This window comes from Perca flavescens, chromosome 12, assembly GCF_004354835.1.
Source record: "Perca flavescens isolate YP-PL-M2 chromosome 12, PFLA_1.0, whole genome shotgun sequence".
In the NCBI taxonomy this organism is placed as follows: Eukaryota; Metazoa; Chordata; class Actinopteri; order Perciformes; family Percidae; genus Perca; species Perca flavescens.
The window spans coordinates 26707800-26730877 of NC_041342.1; the positions used below are offsets into that span (position 1 = coordinate 26707800).

At 42.3% G+C, this 23078-nt stretch overlaps 1 protein-coding gene across 1 annotated transcript in view; it reads left to right on the forward strand.

Annotated features, from left to right (window-relative positions):
- Window positions 1–23078, forward strand: part of pappa2 (pappalysin 2) — a 98474-nt gene that overhangs the window by 20315 nt on the left and 55081 nt on the right. Inside the window, exons 6-10 of the mRNA XM_028593758.1 lie at window positions 8073–8221; window positions 15446–15585; window positions 15945–16098; window positions 19265–19457; window positions 20541–20674. Coding sequence (XP_028449559.1) covers window positions 8073–8221; window positions 15446–15585; window positions 15945–16098; window positions 19265–19457; window positions 20541–20674 — 770 coding nt within the window. The remainder of the gene's footprint in view (window positions 1–8072; window positions 8222–15445; window positions 15586–15944; window positions 16099–19264; window positions 19458–20540; window positions 20675–23078) is intronic.

The following is a 23078-nucleotide window of genomic DNA, read 5'->3' on the forward strand; positions in this document are numbered from 1 at the left end:
TCTTTGTCTCTGTGTGTATATGTGTCTCTGTGTGTGTATATGTGTGTGTGTGTGTGTATATATGTGTCTGTGTCTCTGTCTGTCTGTCTTTCTGTGTGTGTGTATATATATGTGTGTGTGTGTGTGTGTGTGTGTGTGTGTGGTGTGTCTGTCTGTCTGTGTGTGTGTGTGTGTGTGTCTGTGTATATTTGTGTGTGTGGGGGGGTTGTGTGAACAACAATTTCATTGCCAATGACTGCTTCACTGTAATTGTTGTGCATATGTGCCAATGAACATCTTTAACTTTTGATGTACAATATGTCTTGAAATGTACAGAGATGATGAGCAGCCTGGGCTATCTACAACCCTGACAACAAGCAGACAGGCCTACACAGAGAGGGGGTGGAAGGAAGAGTCAAACCAGGTCAAGATCTCCAGCCAAGTCTGGACAGCCACACCACAGCTCTGAGCCCTGGAAAACAGAGAGTGATCCTGATACTGCCCCACAAACCAGTAGGTTCATGCCCTGCAGAACACCAGAAGCCCAGGTGAATATGCATTCAGTACACTCACCAATGGACCTGTTCCAGCTATACTTTTCCATGGATACCATGCAAAAACAAAGTCTAAGCAAAAAAGAAAAGAAAAAACGCCTATTGCCACACCTGCTTTTTGCTGTATATAGATTGATTTTATCTCAATTTTACCTTTTTCTATGTTGTATTTGCACTATTTGGGAACCCTCATACTCTGAGAATGCAAGGCATTTAATGTAGCTCTCTGTATAATTGTGTGCATAAACTGTTTTCAAGAGTGGCAAAGCTAAAAAAAAAAAAAAAGCCTATGGCTACACCCGCTTTTTTTTTGTAAATCATATTTTTTTTGTATATATCTTGATTATATCTGAATTTTACCTTTATGTGTTGATATGTACAACTTGTGTTTACATTACAAACTTTTAAAAATGCTTGGTTGGGCATGTATGTATGTGTTTTATATTAAAAAAACTATAATTTTTCAAATCGGATTTTGTGTTTTTTGTGTGTTTTTGGGTCCAGTATGTTGAAACAGTACATTAAAGTGAAAAACTAATTATCATGTCATATAGGTGATCTTGTGCTGAAAAGAAAGATACCAAACATTGGTATGTTAAACATTTGTTTATGTTGCAAAATAAATAAAATAAAAAGTACTCAAAAACGGCCAAAATAGCCCAAGACTCCGAAGGGTTAAGCATTTCTGGACGGATCTCATCAATCCCTGGGGCTTTGCCACTGAGTTGTTTAATTACCTCAGCAACGTCCACCAGGGAAATTGACGACAATTCCCCATCATCCTCCAGCTCTGCCTCTACCATAGAGGGCGTATTAGTCGGATTTAGGAGTTCCTCAAAGTGCTCCTTCCACCGCCCTATTACCTCCTCAGTTGAGGTCAACAGCGTCCCATCCTTACTGTACACAGCTTGGATGGTTCTCCGCTTCCCCCTCCTGAGGTGGCAAACGGTTTTCCAGAAGCACCTTGGTGCCGACCAAAAGTCCTTCTCCATGTCTTCTCCGAACTTCTCCCACACCCGCTGCTTTGCCTCTTTCACGGCAGAGGCTGCAGCCCTTCGGGCCCCTCGGTACCTTGCAACTGCCTCCGGAGTCCTCTGGGATAACATATCCCGAAAAGACTCCTTGTTCAGTCGGACAGTTTCCCTGACCACCGGTGTCCATCACGGTGTTTGTGGGTTACCGCCCCTTGAGGCACCTAAGACCCTAAGACCACAGCTCCTAGCCGCCGCTTCAGCAATGGAAACTTTGAACATTGTCCACTCGGGTTCAATGCCCCCGGCCTCCACAGGGATGCACGAAAAGCTCCGCCGGAGGTGTGAGTTGAAAGTCTGTCGGACAGGGGCCTCCTCCAGACGTTCCCAATTTACCCGCACTACCCGTATCGGCTTACCAGGTCTGTCCAGAGTCTTCCCCCACCCCCTGACCCAACTCACCACCAGATGGTGATCAGTTGACAGCTCCGCCCCTCTCCTCACCCGAGTGTCCAAAACACACGGCCTCAGATCAGATGAAACGATTATAAAATCGATCATTGACCTTTGGCCTAGGGTGCTCTGGTACCAAGTACACTTACGAGCATCCCTATGTTCGAACATGGTGTTCGTTATAGACAATCCATGACTAGCACAGAAGTCCAACAACAAACAACCACTCCGGTTTAGATCAGGGAGGCCGTTCCTCCCAATCACGCATCATGTGTCTCCATCATTGCCCACGTGTGCATTGAAGTCCCCCAGCAGAACTATGGAGTCCCCCACTGGAGCCCCATACAGGACTCCACTCAAGGTCTCCAAGAAGGCCGAATACTCCAAACTCTTGTTTGGTGCATATGCACAAACAACAGTCAGAGTTTTGCCCCCCACAACCCGCAGGCGTAGGGAGGCAACCCTCTCGTCCACCGGGGTAAACTCCAACGTAGCGGCGCTCAGCCGGGGGCTTGTGTGGGCCATTCCCGCCCGTTGCCTCGCACCCTGGGCAACTCCGGAGAAGAAAAGAGTCCAACCCCTATCCAGGAGTATGGTTCCAGATCCGAGACTGTGCGTAGAGGTAAGCCCCACCAGATCTAACCGGTAGCGCTCCACCTCCCGCACAAGCTCCGGCTCCTTCCCCCACAGAGAGGTGACATTCCACGTCCCCAGAGCCAGCGTCTGCTGCCCAGGTCTGGTCCGTCGAGGCCCCTGACCTTCACTACCACCCATGTGGCAGCGCACCCGACCCCAGCGATTCCTCCCACAGGTGGTGGGCCCATGGGATGGAGAGGGAGTTGCCACGTTGCTTCTTCGGGCTGGGCCCGACCGGGCTCTGTGGCAAACCCGGCCACCAGGCGCTCGCTGACGAGCCTGCCATCTGGGCCTGGCTCCAGACGGGGGCCCCGGGCTTCCTCCGGGCAGGGTAACTTCACCTCTTCCTCGTTGGCTCATAGGGTTTTTGAACCATTCTTTGTCTGGCCCCTCACCTGAGACCACTTTGCCTTGGGAGACCCTACCAGGAGCACACAACTCCAGACAACACAGCCCTCAGGTTCATAGGGACACAAAAACCTCTCCACCACGATAAGGTGATGATTACCGGAGAGGCAACACAAGTAAAGTGCACAGTAAATTATATAATATACAAAAAAATGTAACTGCTGTTGGTGTGATATTTTTAGAGTCTGTCTTCTGATTTTTGAAGGCCGTTTTATGCTTCTGCGTCGAATCGACGGCGTCCCCCTGCAGACCTCTCAAAAAATTTAACTACAGGTCCTCGTTGCTCGGCCGTAGCTTGGTAGCGTTGCATTTTCCCCTCCGACTCATTTCCTGGTTCTCTTTCTCCATAAACAACATTTATCAAGTAAAGGGTTAACTTTTCCTGCTACAGATTTTCCACCTTGGTCAGAAAACAAATGGGAGACACTTTGTTTCTCTCACCATGGCTCTAGAGTCGGTACTCGCTCCGAGCCTAATCGCCGTCACTCTCTCACTTCTCCCTCACTCTATCACCCACTCCACACACACACACACACACACACACACACACACACACACACACACACACACACACACACACACACACACACGCCAGCTCGACGCACACACCAGCGCACGCACGCAAGTATAAACATCAGGCCACTTACGTAGGCTACGGCGAAAGCTCTGCGTGGAGCCTCCGCAGAACCATAAAATAAGCTTGACGGCTCAAAGTAACTGACTTGTCAACAATAATATTTAAAGTGGACACACATCTACAGTTTTACATGGTGACATTGCTAATGCTGACTGCTGTTGATTCACGCAGTGTTTGACTTGCCCACAAATGGTAATTTTGTTAATTCATAACCATGGTTTTCACTTAAGTCATGTAGAGCCATTTTTTGCCAGGTTGTGCCCTAGACTTCCATTAAGGCATCCTCTGAGTCTCAGAAGTCGAAGAGTCAACTTTTTAATGGTCAACTTTCTGTCACTTGTAATTGTACAGCCGCGGGTGATGGATACTGCATGCAGCCTCAGCTGTACTGAGCTTCAGTAATGTAGTGAGAGCCTTCCCTGAAGCATCTTACATCTCAAACCTTATTTAGTCAGGCAAAGTGCCTGAGAAAACATTCTTATTTACAGTTTAACACATGCACTCTGGGATGGACTGCATTAGGGGGAGGATTACACACAAGAAGGACTCTGGATGCTGAGTAACACCTTAGAGGCGAATTGCCTCACTTAATGGTAGATTGAAAGTAGTGTATGTGAGAATGGGGATTACTGCTTCTTATTTAATTCATCTATATTTTTCCCAGCTGAAAGCTGAGATTTTACAGTCACAAGCTCACCGGTCTATCCTTCAGGCTGTAGGAACAATGTAAGCAGCACTTAGCCAAAGCTGAAGTATTTTTAATGAGGAATTATATAAATTATATTTTAATAAAATGAGCACTTTCTAAGTTTTTAAGATTGAAGCATGGTTAAGCAATGTTTTTTTTAAATTCAGCCCTACAGCTAAGCTTGAGCAAAAGCATAACCCTTAACTTCTTTATAAGAAACCAACCTCTATCTATAAATTGCAGGAACGTCTGTCTGTCTTTGTGTGTGTGTGTGTGTGTGTGTGTGTGTGTGGGTGTTAAGCGCATATCTCTCGAACCGTTAGTCCGATGGATTTCAAACTTGACAGGTGTCTTGCTACGGGCACGAGTAAGTGCAATGACAAGTTTGACGTTGTTTGGATAAGAAACGCAAAAGATACCGTTAAATATATAGGTAAAAGAAGCACACATTGGCTTTTGCCGCTCTAGCCGCTGGCCACTCCCCCTCTCACACTGCATGCAAAAACTTACTGAGCACCTGTTTGTGTCGTGACTCACTCTACACCGTCTCTCTCTCTCTCTCTCTCTCTCTCTCTCTCTCTCTCTCTCTCTCTCTCTCACGCACACACACACACACACACACACACACACACACACACACAGGTTCCAGTGGTTGATGATCGCAGATATGTGCTGTTTAGCTCTCGTAACGGGCCGGTGTGTAGCACACTGCCATGAGTCCATGATGCTAATGTTTGATTACTCCACATTTTCATTGTGATATTTTATGATTAAATTCTGAATCTGCAACGTTATAAATCTGTAAGTTAGGAGTACCACCTCGGGTCTCTCTCTCTCTCTCTGCGCACACACAAATGGTCTGGTTCTGGTGGTGATTAACGAAGATATGTGCTCGGGTCTCTCTCTCTCTCTCTCTCTCTCTCTTAACAAAGTTAGCCCCACAGCTGAACTTGATCAATTACATAAAACCTCCCTGCTTGACATACAACATGATACAATAATCCATTATGTTATAATCATTGAAAAACACTTACATCCAAAGACTTGCCTGTGTGAGATGAAAGAAAACAAGACTTCACAAATAAAATTATATATGATTCATACATTTCACAAAATTTATTTTTTTGGATGATGCACCACTAGATGACTTGGCACTGTTGCAACCCCGTACATAAAGCAAATACAGTAGGCTGTGTCCCATATACTGACAACCAGATTACTATTTTTTTATCAAGCAGAAACCATAGTAGGCTCAGCTAAAAGCCTTAACTGGCATCCACAAATTGGGCGGCTAGTGAAACCCCACTGCAAGGCTCTCAGACCCAATAAGGCCTAATGGTGATGGGTGCAAAATATTTCCAGCTATGAAAGCAAATTACATGTGACATCAAATCAGCCAGGGAAAACAAAGTCTGCTTCACACATCAAAGTGCCTCCAGGGTAATTCATCACAGTCAGAGAGAGAAAGAGGTGGGGGTGGTGGTTTGAAGTACCCTGACCAATTCAAACAATTATGATTAGAAGGCTACATACGGGGCAGAAAAAGATGTTGATGGATTGAAGCAAACTGCCTTCTGCTAAAGAGATGCTCACAGAGAATGCATATTACTAAATTCACTCTCACAGGACTAAATTGCATTACCTTGAGCATAAATTATGTCTCACTTGTCTGATTGAAGGAATATTTTAATATTTTGTAAAGTACACGTGTTTATTTGAATAATGTGATATATGTGTTAAGATCAGGTAATCTATTTGCATCTGGTAGTCATTTTTAGCTTATTTTAGCATAACAGCTAGCATGTTTTCCCCTGGAAGTTAGCCAGCCTAACTCAAAAGCTGTAATATTTACACATTGCAGCCCTTTATACTGTAGCCTACTGTATTTAATGGTTAACTTAAACTTGTAGTAATTTAAATTACACAACGCAACATACTTAAAACCATCTGTAAGAGGAGCAACAAAACGAACAGGAGATGCTAATCAATCACAGTCTAAAAGTGCCTAAAGTGTCCTGAGAAGAGGTCTAATCAAGCTACATAAGTGAAAACACCTGTGTGAGGGGGCAATGGCTGCGTAGGACCTTTAGCTAACTCATGTGGTAAGAAGAAAACTGGGGTCTGTGGGTAAGCTAACTGTGCGGACTGGAGCGTAGACCTACCGACTGAGTAGCTAACTATGTTACGGCATGCAGCACCCCAGTTGTCCTGTTTTGTTTGTGAAGTTGGTAGCTTAGCAAACTTTCCTAGCTAACTCTGAGGAAAAAAACAGCTGTGACTTGTGGATGTTTGATGGCTAGCTTGCTAGTTAACAAGGTACAGTTTTGGAGCTGTAATTTTCTCTCATAAATTATGCTAGCAATTTCCTCCACTACGAGTGCTAAGCTAGGCTAAATACGTCCTGAAAAGCTCTCAAACTCTTTCAACTTCCGGTAGTCAGCAGGTGTATTTTCAAAAATGTTGAAACATTTCTTATGCTATGTTTTGGGAAATTTGCTAATTATTTCACTTATCTGTTTTAGTAATAAGAATGCAGAACACTTTAGCATGATGTTATGCTATGTTTAAATACTGTATGTAGCACATTTAGCTTCTGTCTGTAGATACATGGTGTAGGTTACGGTATATGGCCAGATTTATTTTCAGAACAGTGACAGTAACCACATATTCATAAAGTTCTCACTTTCCAATTGGCCCACCATCTTTATTTGAAAAGTAATAAAGGAAAATAGCTCCTGTTAAGCTCAAAACAGTAGGTTTACATTTGGATATATGGTCACATTACTCAAAGTTTAGAGCTACAAGGTTTTACTTTTGTAGTGTGCACCTTGGTCCATAATAATGATTGAAAAGGGACACGGATAATTTTGGATTTACTTTTTTTTACTTTCATGCATGCTTATGGCATAAATTTTTTTCATATAAATTAATATTCTGTATTAACTGTTATGTATATTACACCTGTGTAAATGTACACTAGAACTTAAAGGTCCCATATTATGGCCCATTTTCAGGATCATACAATATATTCTGGGTTTCTACTCGAATGTTTACATGCTTTAATGTTAAAAAAACATATTTTACACTCCGTTTTAGCGCCTATCTTTTTAAGCCCCCTCCCTAAAAAGCCCCGTCTGCTCTGATTGGTCAGTGTTTCCAGGTCTTCTGGTACTGCAGAGACCCCTTGTTTCTGCACCATCATTGCAGTCAGGGAATGACTGTAACAGAACTCTGTATCAGCACTTTCTACCAATATATATTATAGTTGTATACACCGTTTCTGAGAACGCCTGTGTGCATTTCTCTATTGATTGAGTGTTGTGATACTTTCACAGTATTTCAACACATTCTCACTCCCTTCACGTAAAATTTGGACGCTTGGTCAGGTGCCTTTGGCGTTGTTATTGACACTAAAAGTCTCCTTTAGTACTACTACTAGCTACCGTTGTCTCTGTTAATACTATGTCATCTTCACACACCGTGGAGCTGCTGCTCTGCCCGGTGCGTTCCATACACACGCTGAGGGGTACTTGGATCGCATCTGACACTGAGAGACACTGTCCAAGCGTCCGTATTTTACGAGTTGGGAGTGACAACGTGTTGAGTATTTATATTGCAACCTCAACCTGCTTTATAATAAAAAAAATATATGGAACTCTAACTTTTTACAATATGGACCTTGGGAATTATCATAATAGTATTCTATGTCTAATATTTTCACGTTTTCTCTTTTTTAATTTCTGCAGGGCCTATATGAGTGTGAAAGAGCTAAAGGAGGAGCTACACCTGAGCGGCACGGACACACTCAATGTTTTCTTTGCCAGCAACTCGGTGCGTGAAGAACTGGCAGGAGCTGCAACCTGGCCATGGGCAAAGGAGGCTCTAACCCACCAAGGTAAGTTAGATTACATCTAACCATTTGTATTTTAATCTGTTATCTATCTTTTTCTTTCTTTTTCTTCTCTCCTCCTTTACCAATTTGACATTATTTTTGTCTTCATTTTATCCTGTTTCTCTTTCTGTGATTATCCATCCCTTCATCTCTTTACTTGCCCTCCATTCTTTGTTGTCTACTTTGGTGGTATCCAAACGAGATCGGGAGAGCAATTGGAGCTGGCAGAGATTTTCCCGGCACATTGCCTCTTTCCTCTTCTAATCATTAGGCCCCTTTCCACTGGAAAAGGCTTATCAACCCAACAACAGCCAAACAAACAAACAAACAAACACAAGTAGTGTGGGCTTGTTACAAGACTTTTTTGGGGAGTTTTTCCTTATCCTAAGAAAGGGTCGAAAAAGACAGAGGGTGCTGTACAGATGGTGAATAAATAAAATTGACCTGACCATTGTGGGCTCTGTACCATTGTTGCCACCCATGCCCACGTGCCAGCTGTTCTTTTATTTATGCACTTTTCTTTTGCTAGTACAATGTAGTGAGACACATGGGAGGTACCTCCAGTGAAAGCATTTACCATTTTAAGAACATGTCTCACTGGAAGAATTTACATGGCCCTGTAACAAACAAAATGCATGAAATACTGTTTCATGCATTTTGTTTGTTACAGGGCCATGTAAATACTGTTTCATTTCCATCACCTTGTGAATCCCTGCATCAAAAATCTGTCTGTTCACTACCAGTTGAGTATACTTAGTAAAGTGGATACTTAAAGAAATAGCACATTCAAGCTTTGTCTTGTTTTATTTAAAAAAAACTTAAATAAACATATTACCCTACACAAATTAGTGATGAAATGATTAGTCGATTGATGTTACGATTGACAATTAATTGATTATTAATCGTTTAATCCATTGAAATTTCTGCTTTAATTTAGTTTATATAATTAGGAATTTAATACTTATGAATTTTGTTTGAAGGTCAGTTTAAATACTCAGTTTTGTTTAGATTTTATTTTCACTTTGAGCTCTGGTAAGTTCTGCTTGTCATTTTTTATTTAGAAATTTAAAAATAACAATAGACTAAATTGATAATTGAGGAATTAAAATCATAACTGGCTCAATTGTTTGCTTCAACCTTATAGGCAAAACATGCAGGTAAGGCAAGGCAAGGCAAGGCAGCTTTATTTGTATAACACATTTCAGCAACAGGGCAATTCAAAGTGCTTTACATAAAACATTAAAGAGCAGTTAGAAAACAATTAAAAAACAATAATAAACAAATTAAAAACATTAAAAGACAAGAATAAAATTGATAGTGCAGTACAAGAATAAAAGTTACAGTGCAGTATAAGAAATTAAAGTTAATAAAATAGATTATTTAAAGAAAAGCAACATCAAAAAGATAGGTCTTTAGCTTAGATTTAAAAGAACTGAGAGTTGCAGCGGACCTACAGGTTTCTGGGAGTTTGTTCCAAATATGTGGAGCATAAAAACTGAACACTGCTTCCCCCTGTTTAGTTCTGACTCTGGGGACAGCAAGTAGACCTGTCCCAGACGATCTGAGAGGTCTGGGTGGGTCATAATGTAGTAGCAGATCAGAAATGTATTTTGGCCCTAAACCGTTTTGTGATTTATAAACCAGCAAAAGTATTTTGAAATCAATTCTTTGAGGCACTGGAAGCCAGTGTAGAGACTTTAGTACTGGAGTGATGTGATCCACTTTCTTGGTTTTAGTGAGGACTCAAGCAGCAGCGTTCTGAATCAGCTGCAGCTGTCTGATTGATTTTTTAGGGAGACCTGTAAAGACACCGTTAAAGTAGTCAAGTCTACTGAAGATAAAAGCATGGACAAGTTTTTCCAGATCCTGCTGAGACATAAGTCCTTTAACCCTTGATATATTTTTAAGGTGATAATAGGCAGATTTTTTAATTATGTTAATGTGGCTTTTAAAATTTAGGTCTGAGTCCATGACTACACCAAGATTTCTTGCTTTGTCTGTTGTTTTTAACATTGTCGTTTGAAGCTGAGCGTTGACTTTCAATCGTTCCTCTTTTGCTCCAAAAACAACCACCTCCGTTTTTTCTTCATTTAATTTAAGAATGTTCTGGCACATCCAATCATTAATCTGTTGAAATCACATATTTAATTTTTGTATTGGGCTATAGTTCCCTGGCGATAAGGTTATGTAAATTTGTGTGTCATCCGCATAACTATGGTAACTTATTTTGTTGTTTTCCATAATCTGAGCAAGTGGAAGCATGTAGATGTTGAACAGAAGAGGCCCCAGAACTGAGCCTTGGGGAACTCCGCACGTCATATTTGTATGCTCAGATGTATAATTACCTATAGGCACAAAGTAGTCCCTATTCTTTAAATAGAATTCAAACCACTTTAGTACTGAGCCAGAAAGACCAACCCAGTTTTCCAATCGGTCAAGCAATATGTCATGGTCTACCGTATCAAATGCAGCACTGAGATCAAGTAATACTAAGACTGAAATTTTGCCACTATCTGTGTTCAAGTGGATGTCATTAAAGACTTTAACAATAGCTGTCTCAGTGCTGTGGTGTGGTCGAAAACCTGACTGGAAGGCATCAAAACTGTTGTTTAGCGATAAGAAAAGGTTGAGTTGTTGGACAACCACTTTTTCTATGATTTTACTTAAAAATGGAAGGTTTGATATTGGCCTATAGTTGCTCATTAGTGTCGTGTCTAGATTGTTATTTTTTAGGAGTGGCTTGATGACTGCAGTTTTCAGGGCCTGTGAGAAGATACCTGAGAGCAGAGATGTGTTTACAATCTGTAAAAGATCAGAAGCCAAACAATTCGAAACATTTTTGAAAACACCCGTTGGTAGAATATCAAGGCAACAAGAGGAGGTTTTCAGATGTTGTATAATGTCCTCCAGGTTTTTTAAGGTTGATCGTATGAAATTGTGTCATGTTGGAATTTGTTTTATGGTGAAGTTTTATGTCCACAATACACACATTAAATTCACTGGGACAAATACATTTCAGCTGTCTTCCAAAGACATTTTTGTTTACAAGAAATAGCATGAAGAAATGTCAAAAATGCTCACACAGCATAATCGAAACAAAACCTTCACTATTAAACAAAAATTAAGTTTATATATTAGCACCAGCATTTAGCATATGAGTTGTCAACAGTGATTTAGAAAAAAAAAATTTGATGCAAAGAAGAGTTGTTTTTACTTCTTTTTACTTTTTTGATAGAAAAGAGTGGAAAGATTTTTATTGGATTTTATTTATTAATTCATTTATTTATTTGTGAATATTCAGATGTATTGTCTCATGCCACCACTAGAGGAGCTGGACAGCTTAGGCATGGGGAGCACACACTGAATAGCTCCCTGTTAAAACATTAGAGTTAAACTTTTCACTGGTTTTATTGTGCCCAGCTTTTGTTCTAAAAAGGTATAATTCCATTTTGGGATAATGACACCCTTGTTGTTTCTTCAGAATAAATAATAACTGATAATTATATAACGTAATATGTTGTTTTGTAGATGAATGGGATTGAGAGATAGCTATTCATTTAAATAGGAATACTTTGATGCTACCAGTTCTATTGTCAGAGTAGATGCTATATTTTTGAATGAAACTGTTGAATTTACTTCTCTACTGAATGTCTCCCACATGACATTTGTTTCAGTTGCTCAGCATCTATCCCTTTTTAAAAACGTTAGTGGATGACTAGTTGTCTCCGGAGGCCCTGTATTTTTAGTGTCTTCGTATTTTAATGTCTTTATTGTTCTTTGTCTTCACCACTGAATGCACTGTTTCTAATTAGAAAACCAATAACTTTCATGTCTGTTCTTGATTCTGCGATTATCAGCATGCTGCAGAAAACCTGTTTATCCACTTAAAGGCCATTTTTATAAGAATTCACCAAAGCCCCAAAACCATAGCTGATTTTAAAATTGCTATATTTGGAACACGTTGGTAATGATTTGTATTTTTATTTAGTCTTTAATTTTCTAATTCAATTTGTGTTTTTAGTGTACAAAATGTCTTGAAATGCATTATCTTACCCTGTTAAAAAAACATAAAAAACAGCCTGTGTCCAGATCCACACCAAAAACACATACCTTGTTGTCCATGGCGCATGGACTAACTTTCTACCAAATTCAAACATAAAGATAAAGATGCTATTGTTCCACTGTATTCCTCTTTTGAGTCTGTCTGCTCATAAAAGAATGATAAAGTCATTTTATCATTATTTAATGCCCTTATTGGATCAGCCTGCTGCCTACATGTTGACAAAACTGACAAGTTAAAGCCTATTTATTAAAGAAAGTTGATTTAATAAAGAAATACTTATGATTCACTTTTGACTATTAAAATTAAGGATTTTTCTCCGTGAACCATCACCTTATCGTGGTGGAGAGGTTTGTGTGTCTCTGTGAACCTGAGGGCTGTGTTGTCTGGAGCTTTGTGCTCCTGGTAGGGTCTCCCAAGGCAAAGTGGTCTCAGGTGAGGGGCCAGACAAAGAATGGTTCAAAAACCCCAATGAATAAGCAAGGCAGAGATGGAGTGACCCTGCCCGGAGGAAGCCCGGGGCCCCCGTCTGGAGCCAGGCCCAGACGGCGGGCTCGTCGGCGAGCGCCTGGTGGCCGGGTTTGCCACGGAGCCCGGCCGGGCACAGCCCGAACAAGCTACGTGGCTCCCATTTCTCCAGCCCATGGGCCCACCACCTGTGGGAGGAACCGTTGGGGTCGGGTGCGATGCCACATGGGTGGCAGTGAAGGTCAGGGGCCTCGACGGACCAGACCCGGGCGGCAGACGCTGGCTCTGGGGACGTGGAACGTCACCTCTCTGTGGGGGAAGGAGCCGGAACTGGTGCGGGAGGTGGAGCGCTACCGGTTAGATCTGGTGGGGCTTACCTCTACACACAGTCTCGGTTCTGGAACCATACTCCTGGATAGGGGTTGGACTCTTTTCTTCTCCGGAGTTGCCCAGGGTGTGAGGCGCCGGGCGGGTGTGGGGATACTCACAAGCCTCCGGCTGGCGCGCTGTGTTGGAGTTTACCCGGTGGACGAGAGGGTCGCCTCCCACGCCTGCGGGTTGTGGGGGGGTAAACTCTGACTGTTGTTTGTGCATATGCACCAAACAGGAGTTCGGAGTATTCGGCCTTCTTGGAGACCTTGACTGGAGTCCTGCATGGGGCTCCAGTGGGGGACTCCATTGTTCTGCTGGGGGACTTCAACGCACACGTGGGCAATGATGGAGACACCTGGAGGCGTGATTGGGAGGAACGGCCTCCTGATCTAAACCAGAGTGGTTGTTTGTTGTTGGACTTCTGTGCTAGTCATGGATTGTCTATAACGAACACCATGTTCGAACATAGGGATGCTCATAAGTGTACCTGGTACCAGAGCACCCTAGGCCGAAGGTCAATGATCGATTTCATAATCGTTTCATCTGATCTGAGGCTGTATGTTTTGGACACTCGGGTGAAGAGAGGGGCAGAGCTGTCAACCGATCACCATCTGGTGGTGAGTTGGGTCAGGGGGTGGGGGAAGACTCTGGACAGACCTGGTTTTGTTCGCGAGTGAGGGGATAATGGAGCGGGAGATTGGTCGGAGAATCGGCGCAGCGGGTGCGGTATTGCATTCAATCTATCGCACCATTGTGACGAAAAGAGAGCTTAGCCAGAAGGCAAAGCTCTCGATCTACCGGTCAGTTTTTGTTCCTACCCTCACCTATGGTCATGAAGGCTGGGTCATGACCAAAAGAACGAGATCCATGGTACAAGCGGCCGAAATGGGTTTCCTCAGGAGGGTGGCTGGCGTCTCCCTTAGAGATAGGGTGAGAAGCTCAGTCATCCGTGAGGAGCTCGGAGTAGAGCCGCTGCTCCTTTGCGTCGAAAGGAGCCAGTTGAGGTGGTTCGGGCATCTGGTAAAGATGCCCCCTGGGCGCCTCCCTAGGGAGGTGTTCCAGGCACGTCCACCTGGGAGGAGGCCTCGGGGAAGACCCAGGACTAGGTGGAGGGATTATATCTCCAACCTGGCCTGGGAACGCCTCGGGATCCCCCAGTCGGAGCTGGTTAATGTTGCTCGGGAAAGGGAAGTTTGGGGTCCCCTGCTGGAGCTGCTCCCCCCGCGACCCGACACCGGATAAGCGGACGAAGATGGATGGATGGATTTTTCTTTATTTTTTTTAGAGTGATGGCATGAATATGATGACAGAAATTCTAAGCTTCATATGAAAACCTTAATAGAAGCATTTAATGTAGCATTTAGTAAAAAAATAAATATTTACTAGTATATTTTAATGCATTGGTTGGCTCCAAGGCCATGAAACTTCTTCTGTTAAAGGTGCAGTAGGTAAGACTTACAGCCTGTAGTGCGATTTGCAAAAATCCACAGCTCCCTGTTCAGATGCTCCAATCAGGGGGGGGGGTGTCTAACTGCGTGTCAATCACGGCTCATGCACACACATTCATTCTCACTTGTGGGGGGAGGGGCTTAGGAGACCGTTTTGGGCTTTAGCGGAAAGGGGGTAGGGACTGAGAAGTCTAAGTCCTGGATCTTCGCAATCCTACCTACAGCACCTTTAAGACTGGTGAAAGGTGTCAGCTGTTAGGAAAATGAGGGAAAATGGTGAATACAAGGTTTCTGCAGAGCATTCCTTTATATTCAAGTAAGAAAAAAATGGCCCATTGCACCCGTAGCCACCTTACTGTATCCTGTTTCCTTTTCTGTCTTGTTTATGGTTTAAAATACTAAAGTTTTACTTCACTCCTAATTGGTTTTAAATGTCACAGTATTTAGTCTTTTTACAATGGAGGTCTGTTTCTCTTTTGGAAATTCTGTGGCAGAGTACAACTAGAGTTGGATAACCACACAGCTGGTAGTTATAATCTGGACTTTGACAGCAATATCACATTTGTTTGCTATCGGTTGTTTTTGTTGGGTGCTTCTGAAATTTTCTCAAAAAACAATCCTACATGGGTAATAGATCTGAACACGGTTTCATGTTTTTAGGCACGGAACCATAGCCCCAAAGGGCACTAAACCTGTTCGCCTGTTGAAGGTGTTACAGTCTTAAAAGAGCTTAAAAGAGTAAAAGCAATTTTAGATTTGAACCTTGTGAAGGCTCACATAACTTTTCATTAGAAACTGAAACTATATTTACTTTATTTTATATATTATCAAAAGACTAAAATAGGCATATATACTGTGAACTTTATCTTTTGTACTCAGGTGGGATGGTGCTAAACCCGTCCTACTTCGGTACCATGGGCCACCACAACACCATGATCCATGAGATGGGCCATATATTTGGACTGTACCATGTCTTTAAGGGAGTAAGCGAGCGAGACTCCTGTGATGACCCATGTCAGGTAGGACTGTTACATCTTTTCCTCTTGATGATACTTATGTGACAAAGGGGACGAAGGTCTCTACGCAAAGCTGTACTGTATTTACTTTTTTTTTTTAAACAAATGTTATTGTTCTGTGTCATACAGTTTATTGCCTTATCCAAAATGCTACTTTATATGGGAAAGTCGTCATGTCATGTCTACTCTTGCAATGTGCTTTATATGAACCTGGTAATATTTTCAATTATTTAAGCGTTAAGCAACAACTAAGAGGGGGTTGTCTGTGTACTCCATCTGCCATCTGTAGACATGCCTCCCTGGATAGAGCTTTTCACTCTCCTGTGATCATTTGCAAGTAGTTCTGTCATATGCACTTGCAGGAGACCACCCCATCCTTGGAGACAGGAGATCTATGTGCTGACACTGCACCAACACCCAAATCCAAAGCGTGCCACGATCCTGGAGCCGTCAGTGATACCTGTGGAGTCGCTATGTACCACAACACACCATATAGCAATTACATGAGTTACACAGGTACAGTCAATAAACATTCTTTACTTTCCTTACTTGTAATTAACAGCAGGCGTACTGTCAGACATCAATTTTTAATTTTTTTATTTGAAGGTGCAATATGTAATACTGACAGCTAGTGTTTAAAATAGTTACTGCAGTACAAATTCACAATACTGGAGAGAGTTGTCTCCCCCGCCCCCTCCTCCCCAGACTTGAAGTTTACGGAGGTTGCCAGGCTGAGACCGCAGCATCCACAACAATGTTGCTAGACGATTGTCTCACATAGCCAGACATTACTTCACAGCACAGCGGAGTAGCTAATGTTACATAATGGCTATATTGACAGTCATAAAAGCGCATTCTCACGCGGAGCTCTGTACCCAACTGACAGACACACTTCCTAGGCTTAAAATTATGGTAGGAACCGTAACACAACAACCTCGCCGTCCTCTCCATCTGACGGACAGACACACTTCCTCAGCTTAGAATTACGGCAACAATAGCTAAACACACTGCAAACTTACGGTCCTCTCTTCCCGATTTACAGCCCCCCTTTCTTAGCTTAAAATAACTCACCGTTGCTACAGGTGCTGAACAGGCTACACGTTGTAAACAGCCGTGGCCCGCTTGCCTGGTCCTCCCTTAACGTTAGCAGTTAGCAGGGTTAACATGGCGGCGTTAGCAACCAACTCGAGTACTCAAGCTATATATGTGAGTACACAAATGTTGAAATGACATAAAATTCCCGTCCCTTGTAGATAAATTAGCCTGAAGCTAATGCTTAGTGTACCTGTTCAGGAGGAAATTAGCCAAATGTGCGTCCTTTTGGGCTCTAAGCTGTCTCCATCTTTCAAATAAATCTCCAATATTTACCCAGACGGGTTTGTTACGTCTCTGGTCACGCAACTGTCAGAAACATGCAGTTTTTTTTGTAGGTCGGGTAGAATCTATCTCCCTTGATCTTGTTCGTTTGTTTGCTGCTTTCATGGCTGTTCTAACGTTACAGCTGTAGCGCGCTGGGTTTACGTTTTTACAGGTATATCTGGCAACCCGGCCTGGCTGTCAAACTGGGCAGTTGACATCAACACAGGCCAAAACACAAACAGAAATTCCGTCACGGAACGGAAATTTTAAGGAGAAAATACTGGCATTAGCATTGTTGTCAGAAAAGATAGTATTTCAGCATGTTTCCTTAATATCTGATGACGTATTGGGGTCATTTTTTGATTTATTACAGTAAATATATTACATATTGGACCTTTAATGTTAGCTATTTTTTTTGCTTTTTTATTGTTGTCTTCAAGTCTTCTCTGGAGTCTGCTAATTTTGCTAGTGTTGTAAAGATAATTCATTTTGATCTCAAACTATGCCATGTGGGGTCCTTGAATTTGAGGAAATTGGTCCTGGAAAGGCAAGTCCCTGAATTTGATGTATATTGCTTGTGTGGCTGTAATACACAGCCACACAAGCAATACTATGTATACTGCACACAAATAACTAGCATTACTTTAAAAATGTTGTGTGTCACAACTGTTTTATTTGAACTAATTTCAGTATTATAATGTGCTTACCTTAAATAATAATAATATACATTACAATAATAAATAAAGGAGCCAGTTGAGGTGGTTCGGGCATCTGGTAAGGATGGCCACTGGGCGCCTCCCTAGGGAGGTGTTCCAGGCACGTCCAGCTGGGAGGAGGCCTCGGGAAAGACCCAGGACTAGGAGGAGGGATTATGGGCCCTATTTTAACGATCTGAAACGCAAGTATGAAACGCAAAACGCAAGTAGCTTTGTGGGCGGATCTCGGGCGCTGTTGCTATTATACCGGCGGGATAAATGAGTCCTGCGCCCGACGCAAATCTTAAATGGGTTGGTCTGAAGTAGCTAGGTGTGGTTTGGGCGTAACGTGCAATAAACCAATCAGAGCGTCATCTCACATTCCCTTTAAGCGCAGGCGCGCTTGTTTCATGGCGGATTGCTATTATGACGGCGGATTTGCCTGGCGCACGCCAGCGGGAGCTGTCCGGGATGCGGCAAAGTAATAAATGGCCGTCTTGACCGGGTGGCGATGTTGCTGCGGACTCTCGGGCGCATCTCCTCAAGTCTGGAGAGGATTTCTGTAGCCATGGAGCGTGGGCCTCCAAACGCACCACCTGCTCCTGCTGTGCCCATTCCTCCTCCCCCCACTCCATCTCCGTCCACCCGCTCCACCAAGAGCGCATCGCGCATTACTCCCGGACCAGATTCCGCCGGAGTGTCCAATCCCGCCATAGTTCAACATCACGTCTCCTTAATTCCTCTAATATTTCCTCATTTATGTCATCAACACATCCATGATTCATGGAAATGTTGTGTAAAACACAACAAGCCACAAAGAATGCTGCAACTTTTTGAGGACTATACTGTAAAGTGCCTCCTGATCTATCCAAACACCTGAAGCGAAATAGCACCAAGTAATGTTTGTGCCGGAACACGCCTCCTCTTTTCGCTGAACCGCCCCCGGGAGCTCAAATACATTCCCTAATTTAACGACGTGCATCTGTGGAGGGAAAAGTCCGCTGTGCGTCGGGTGCAAAATAGGAATGATACATGCGTTGGTGCACAAAAGCAATTGCGCTGAGTGCAAGATAGGGCCCTAAATCTCCAACCTGGCCTGGGAACACCTCGGGATCCCCCAGTCGTGTGGCTTGGGAAAGGGAAGTTTGGGGTCCCCTGCTGGAGCTGCTCCCCCTGCGACCCGACCCCGGATAAGCGGACGAAGATGGGTGGATGGATGGACAATAATAAATTAGTCACAATTAATCTGACAAAACTGAGTTAAAATGAACTATTTCAGATGTCAGTGTATTTAGATAGTACTGTATTATCATGCTCTAAGTAAGGAAAATGAGGGAATAGCTTATTTTCACATCTGAATGTTTTTGCTCAGACAACCTGCACTTAAATGTGTCATTGTATCTTAAGAGCAGAATAATATGATCGTTTTAGTCATTTCATTGTCTGATATACTCAAATTTAGTTGCATGCACTCTGAAAGGTTCATTAAGGACGTTCTTCTGTTCACATCTACAATAAACCTAATTATTTTCAACCATGTGATTAGCACTGAAATTAGATGGAGGCTCGTGTTTGAACCTGATTGATTATGATTGCCTCGACTTTTTATTTTCATTGCACCACATCAGATGACAACTGCACCAACCATTTCACTCCCAACCAAGTGGCCCGGATGCACTGTTATCTTGACTTAGTCTATCAGAAGTGGCTGATGGACCAGCAACCTGCCCCCATTCCTTTGGCCCCCATAGTGACAGACCAGAGTCCGGATTCTGTCTCTATCTATTGGCTACCGCCTTTGAGGGGACCACTCTATCAGAGGTACGATTGCATGGCTTAGTCCTAATTATTTACATCTTCAAGGTATACACCAAATTGAGTTTTGTCTGTTGTCTGCACTTGTCTCCTCATTTGAATGCTAATTCTACCACAATCCTAACCGTTATTGTGGACAAATAATGCATGATTATAGTGTTCAAACATAAAATAGGTGAATCTCATCTGATCCCAAAAGATCTTTGGAAAATATGTTCACCTGGTCCTATTTTATTCCCTTTAGTGATAGAGGCGCTCTCCAAGTCTTGGCAGAATAAGGTTGCATTTTTTAGCCCGATTTGGAGCCTTTAAAAATGACATGATGTTGTTCGCCCAATGTAACATGTTCATGTACTGTTGCTACTGTAGCCTCAAATAAACTCCTCCACAAGTCAGCAAATTCAGAATTTCATGTTTTTACATTCAAAGCTTCTATTGAGGTTTTGAATGAAGCTTGGAATGTCTGTTGTCATATTTTATGACGTCATTAACCCCCCCCGACCCAAAAAAAGAGAAAAAAATCCACGAACAAATCCTCAATTTGGATAAAGTGATTCATTTGATTAAATGAGTTAGTCCGTTTTTTATTAAATCAATTTTCTTTAAAGAATATAATAAATTATTTTCGTCAACCTAAATACATGCCATCAGGATAATCCAATATGGGCAAAAAATAATGATGAAATGATAAATGGCTCATAGCAACATTATGCTACAACAGAAAAAATGCTCTGGTGCTAAAGGAAATGTTTGGATCACACACATGGGAAACAATCCTACGCAGCCATCACTGGAATCTAATTCTACAAATAGTATAATACTAATAATATTAGTGTAGCCTAATCTTTATCTGCAACTGTGCAGAACTACTGGGATCAAACAATAAATAGACATGCAAAAAAAAAAAAAAGTTGGGCAGCATTCCAATGTTGATTAAAAATTAAAATGTCAACATTATGAATGAAGCTTCAAAGCTTTGAAATATTCAGTACAGCCCTACTTTAGAGAAATAGATTTGCTTTGTTGGGACAAGCAAAAGACAAAGTGTGATACATCAATAATCAGCAACTCTGTTTCCTTTTGTCCCAGCTCCTCCATCCATGTGCCGGTTATCAACTGTGGAGACTGTGAGAAAGACGGTGTTTTCCACCAGTACGCATCCGAGGCTACCTCACCTCGCATCTGTGACACGTCAGGCTACTGGACACCCGAGGAGGCAGTTGGTCAGTTAAAAATCACAGTGTGTGTGTGTGTTTGTGCATATGTGTCTGAAACAAGGATGATTATTTTTTTTTTAAATGTACAAACAAAATCTAGAATAGTGTTTCAGGATACACTTAATACTTAATAATACAGTCCTTCCTCAAACCAGTGTGAGAGATTGTTGGAGCTGTATGTAAAGCCGCGACTCAATTATCAACACTTCGTGGTGAGGGTGTTTGCTAGAGATGAATTACTTGATTGACACAAGATTATTTTTCAACTATTGGAATTCATTCAAATAAATAATGGCCAAGTTGAAACCGGTAGTGGTACATGATTCATGACTTATCTTTCATCCTAAAATCTACAGCTGTCTAAATTAAGTTTTTCGTCCAATAAACTCCTGTCAACAATTATTGACAGTGAGGAATGTGGAGGTTTCAGGTTTTAGTTTGTGTCCTTGAGTTCTACTTCTGTCTCTTGTTTCCACAGAGCAGATCTACCCCCTCCCCTGCAAACACACACACACACACACACACACACACACACACACACACACACACACACACACACACACAGCATCTCTTCCCTGTAAATTCCAGGTGCGTGCAAGGCTAATGGCTCCTGGAAGAGGAAAAAACAGAAAATCATTAAATGATAATTGCACTCAGCTACAGACCTAAAGCGAGAACAAGGATTATTAGGCAAACCGTCTACTCTGGGTAATGTTTGGGTGCTGTTCAAACATTAAACCTCAGTCATAAAAAAAAGGCCCAAAAAAGTGTATCTTGTAGCACTGTACTTTGAAACATAAATCTTCATGTAAGCACATGGTCCTTGTTATTCCAATCATCATTTCTACAGAAGCCCGGTTTCCTTTGCCATGACATATAGGGTGAGGGTAAAGAATCAAGGAACACAAGGAAGCAAACAAGAAAGCAAAGAGAGAGAAAGAGATATACAGAAAGAAAGAACAAAATACCTTATGAGCACAATAACACTTTCCTTCTCTTCCGTGGAAACTCTACCCAAATATGTGGAAATCCTCTGCTGGAATTTATGCTTTGAAAAGCGGCGAGGAGGAACAGGGGGGATTACGGCTCCCTCTCTTTCGCTGCGGGGATCATAATGATGATAAAGAGTCAATTACAGTCTTACTCTAAACAGTGGTATGCACACAGCTGAGGAGACAGACAGTCTGCTGGTTTCCCTGGCTCACTTTTCACTTTCCCACTTCTAAAGACTGAATGCTGTGCGGGGTCACTTTGTCAGCCAATGGAGATGGTTAATATTGGCTTCAGCAGGGAAAGTGAGAGGGGAAGTTAGACAAATTCAATGCGGATATCATGGCTGGCAACACAAAACACTTTTACAAGTTTAATGGCAATACAGTCTTGGCTAAATTATCTTTGAAAATGTTGTCTGTGCCACAATCTTGACTGGTTTGAGTTTTAGGAGCCGGCGCTCATGTTGAGAAGGATTACATTAGTTTTTGTGCTGCATTAAAGCATTAAAGGCAGGGTTGGTAACTATTTCCAATATAAGAAAAAAAATCATATATAGCAATAAATAAGTTATGGGTTCTAAAAAAGGAGCGAAAAAGATCTGTCATCTGTAGGTGCTATAATCCTGTGAAAACGCCCACCAATCAGTGTCTTGCGGTCTGCTTGGAAAGAACTAATGAAATGCCTCCTTGACCTGCTGCGCATGCTCTACCCCCCCTGTGAACGAGCCTGAGCTCAATGAGCGTTGTCACCACATTTCTAACAGAAGTCACGTTTGTTTAAAATATTTGGTATGATAATATTATCGGTTTCCTCACAGGTGAATGAGACATGAAGGAAATTGCAGTCCTTTCTCTGCTCTGAAGCAGCGATGCAACAGTGCTCGTGCGTGTCTGTGTGGCTCAGAGCCCCGAGGGCAGGGGGAGGGGTTAGACCGAGCCCAGAGGAGATGCTACTTTCAAATCTTGCTAGCTTTTCAACATTACTAACCCTGCCTTTAAAGTGGTTTATAATTCCAAAATCAGAAAATGTAAAGTAGGTGCATCATGTTGTTCAATATACTGCATTTTGCAGAGAGTAGATGAAAGGCATAAGAATGTCAATACCTGTACAGGGGAATGACATTGGCGTACGGTATGCGTAAAAACAGCCGGGGAACAGGGATGCAAACCATTATCCATATACTTGATCATCCACTGGAAATATTAAAGCTACATTTCTGTTTCACGTTTATGCCTATTTGGGCAAATCTGGACATCATTTACCTGGCGTTCTTTGTCTTTCTTTCTCAATGGGTGTGAAATATTTAACACCTCATTAACATCCTGATTTAATTTGGCTTTCTGAGACACAGCTGATAATAAAACTACCATAATGGGATACCGTTGTAACAATGTATCAATTAAAAACTGATTTTGCC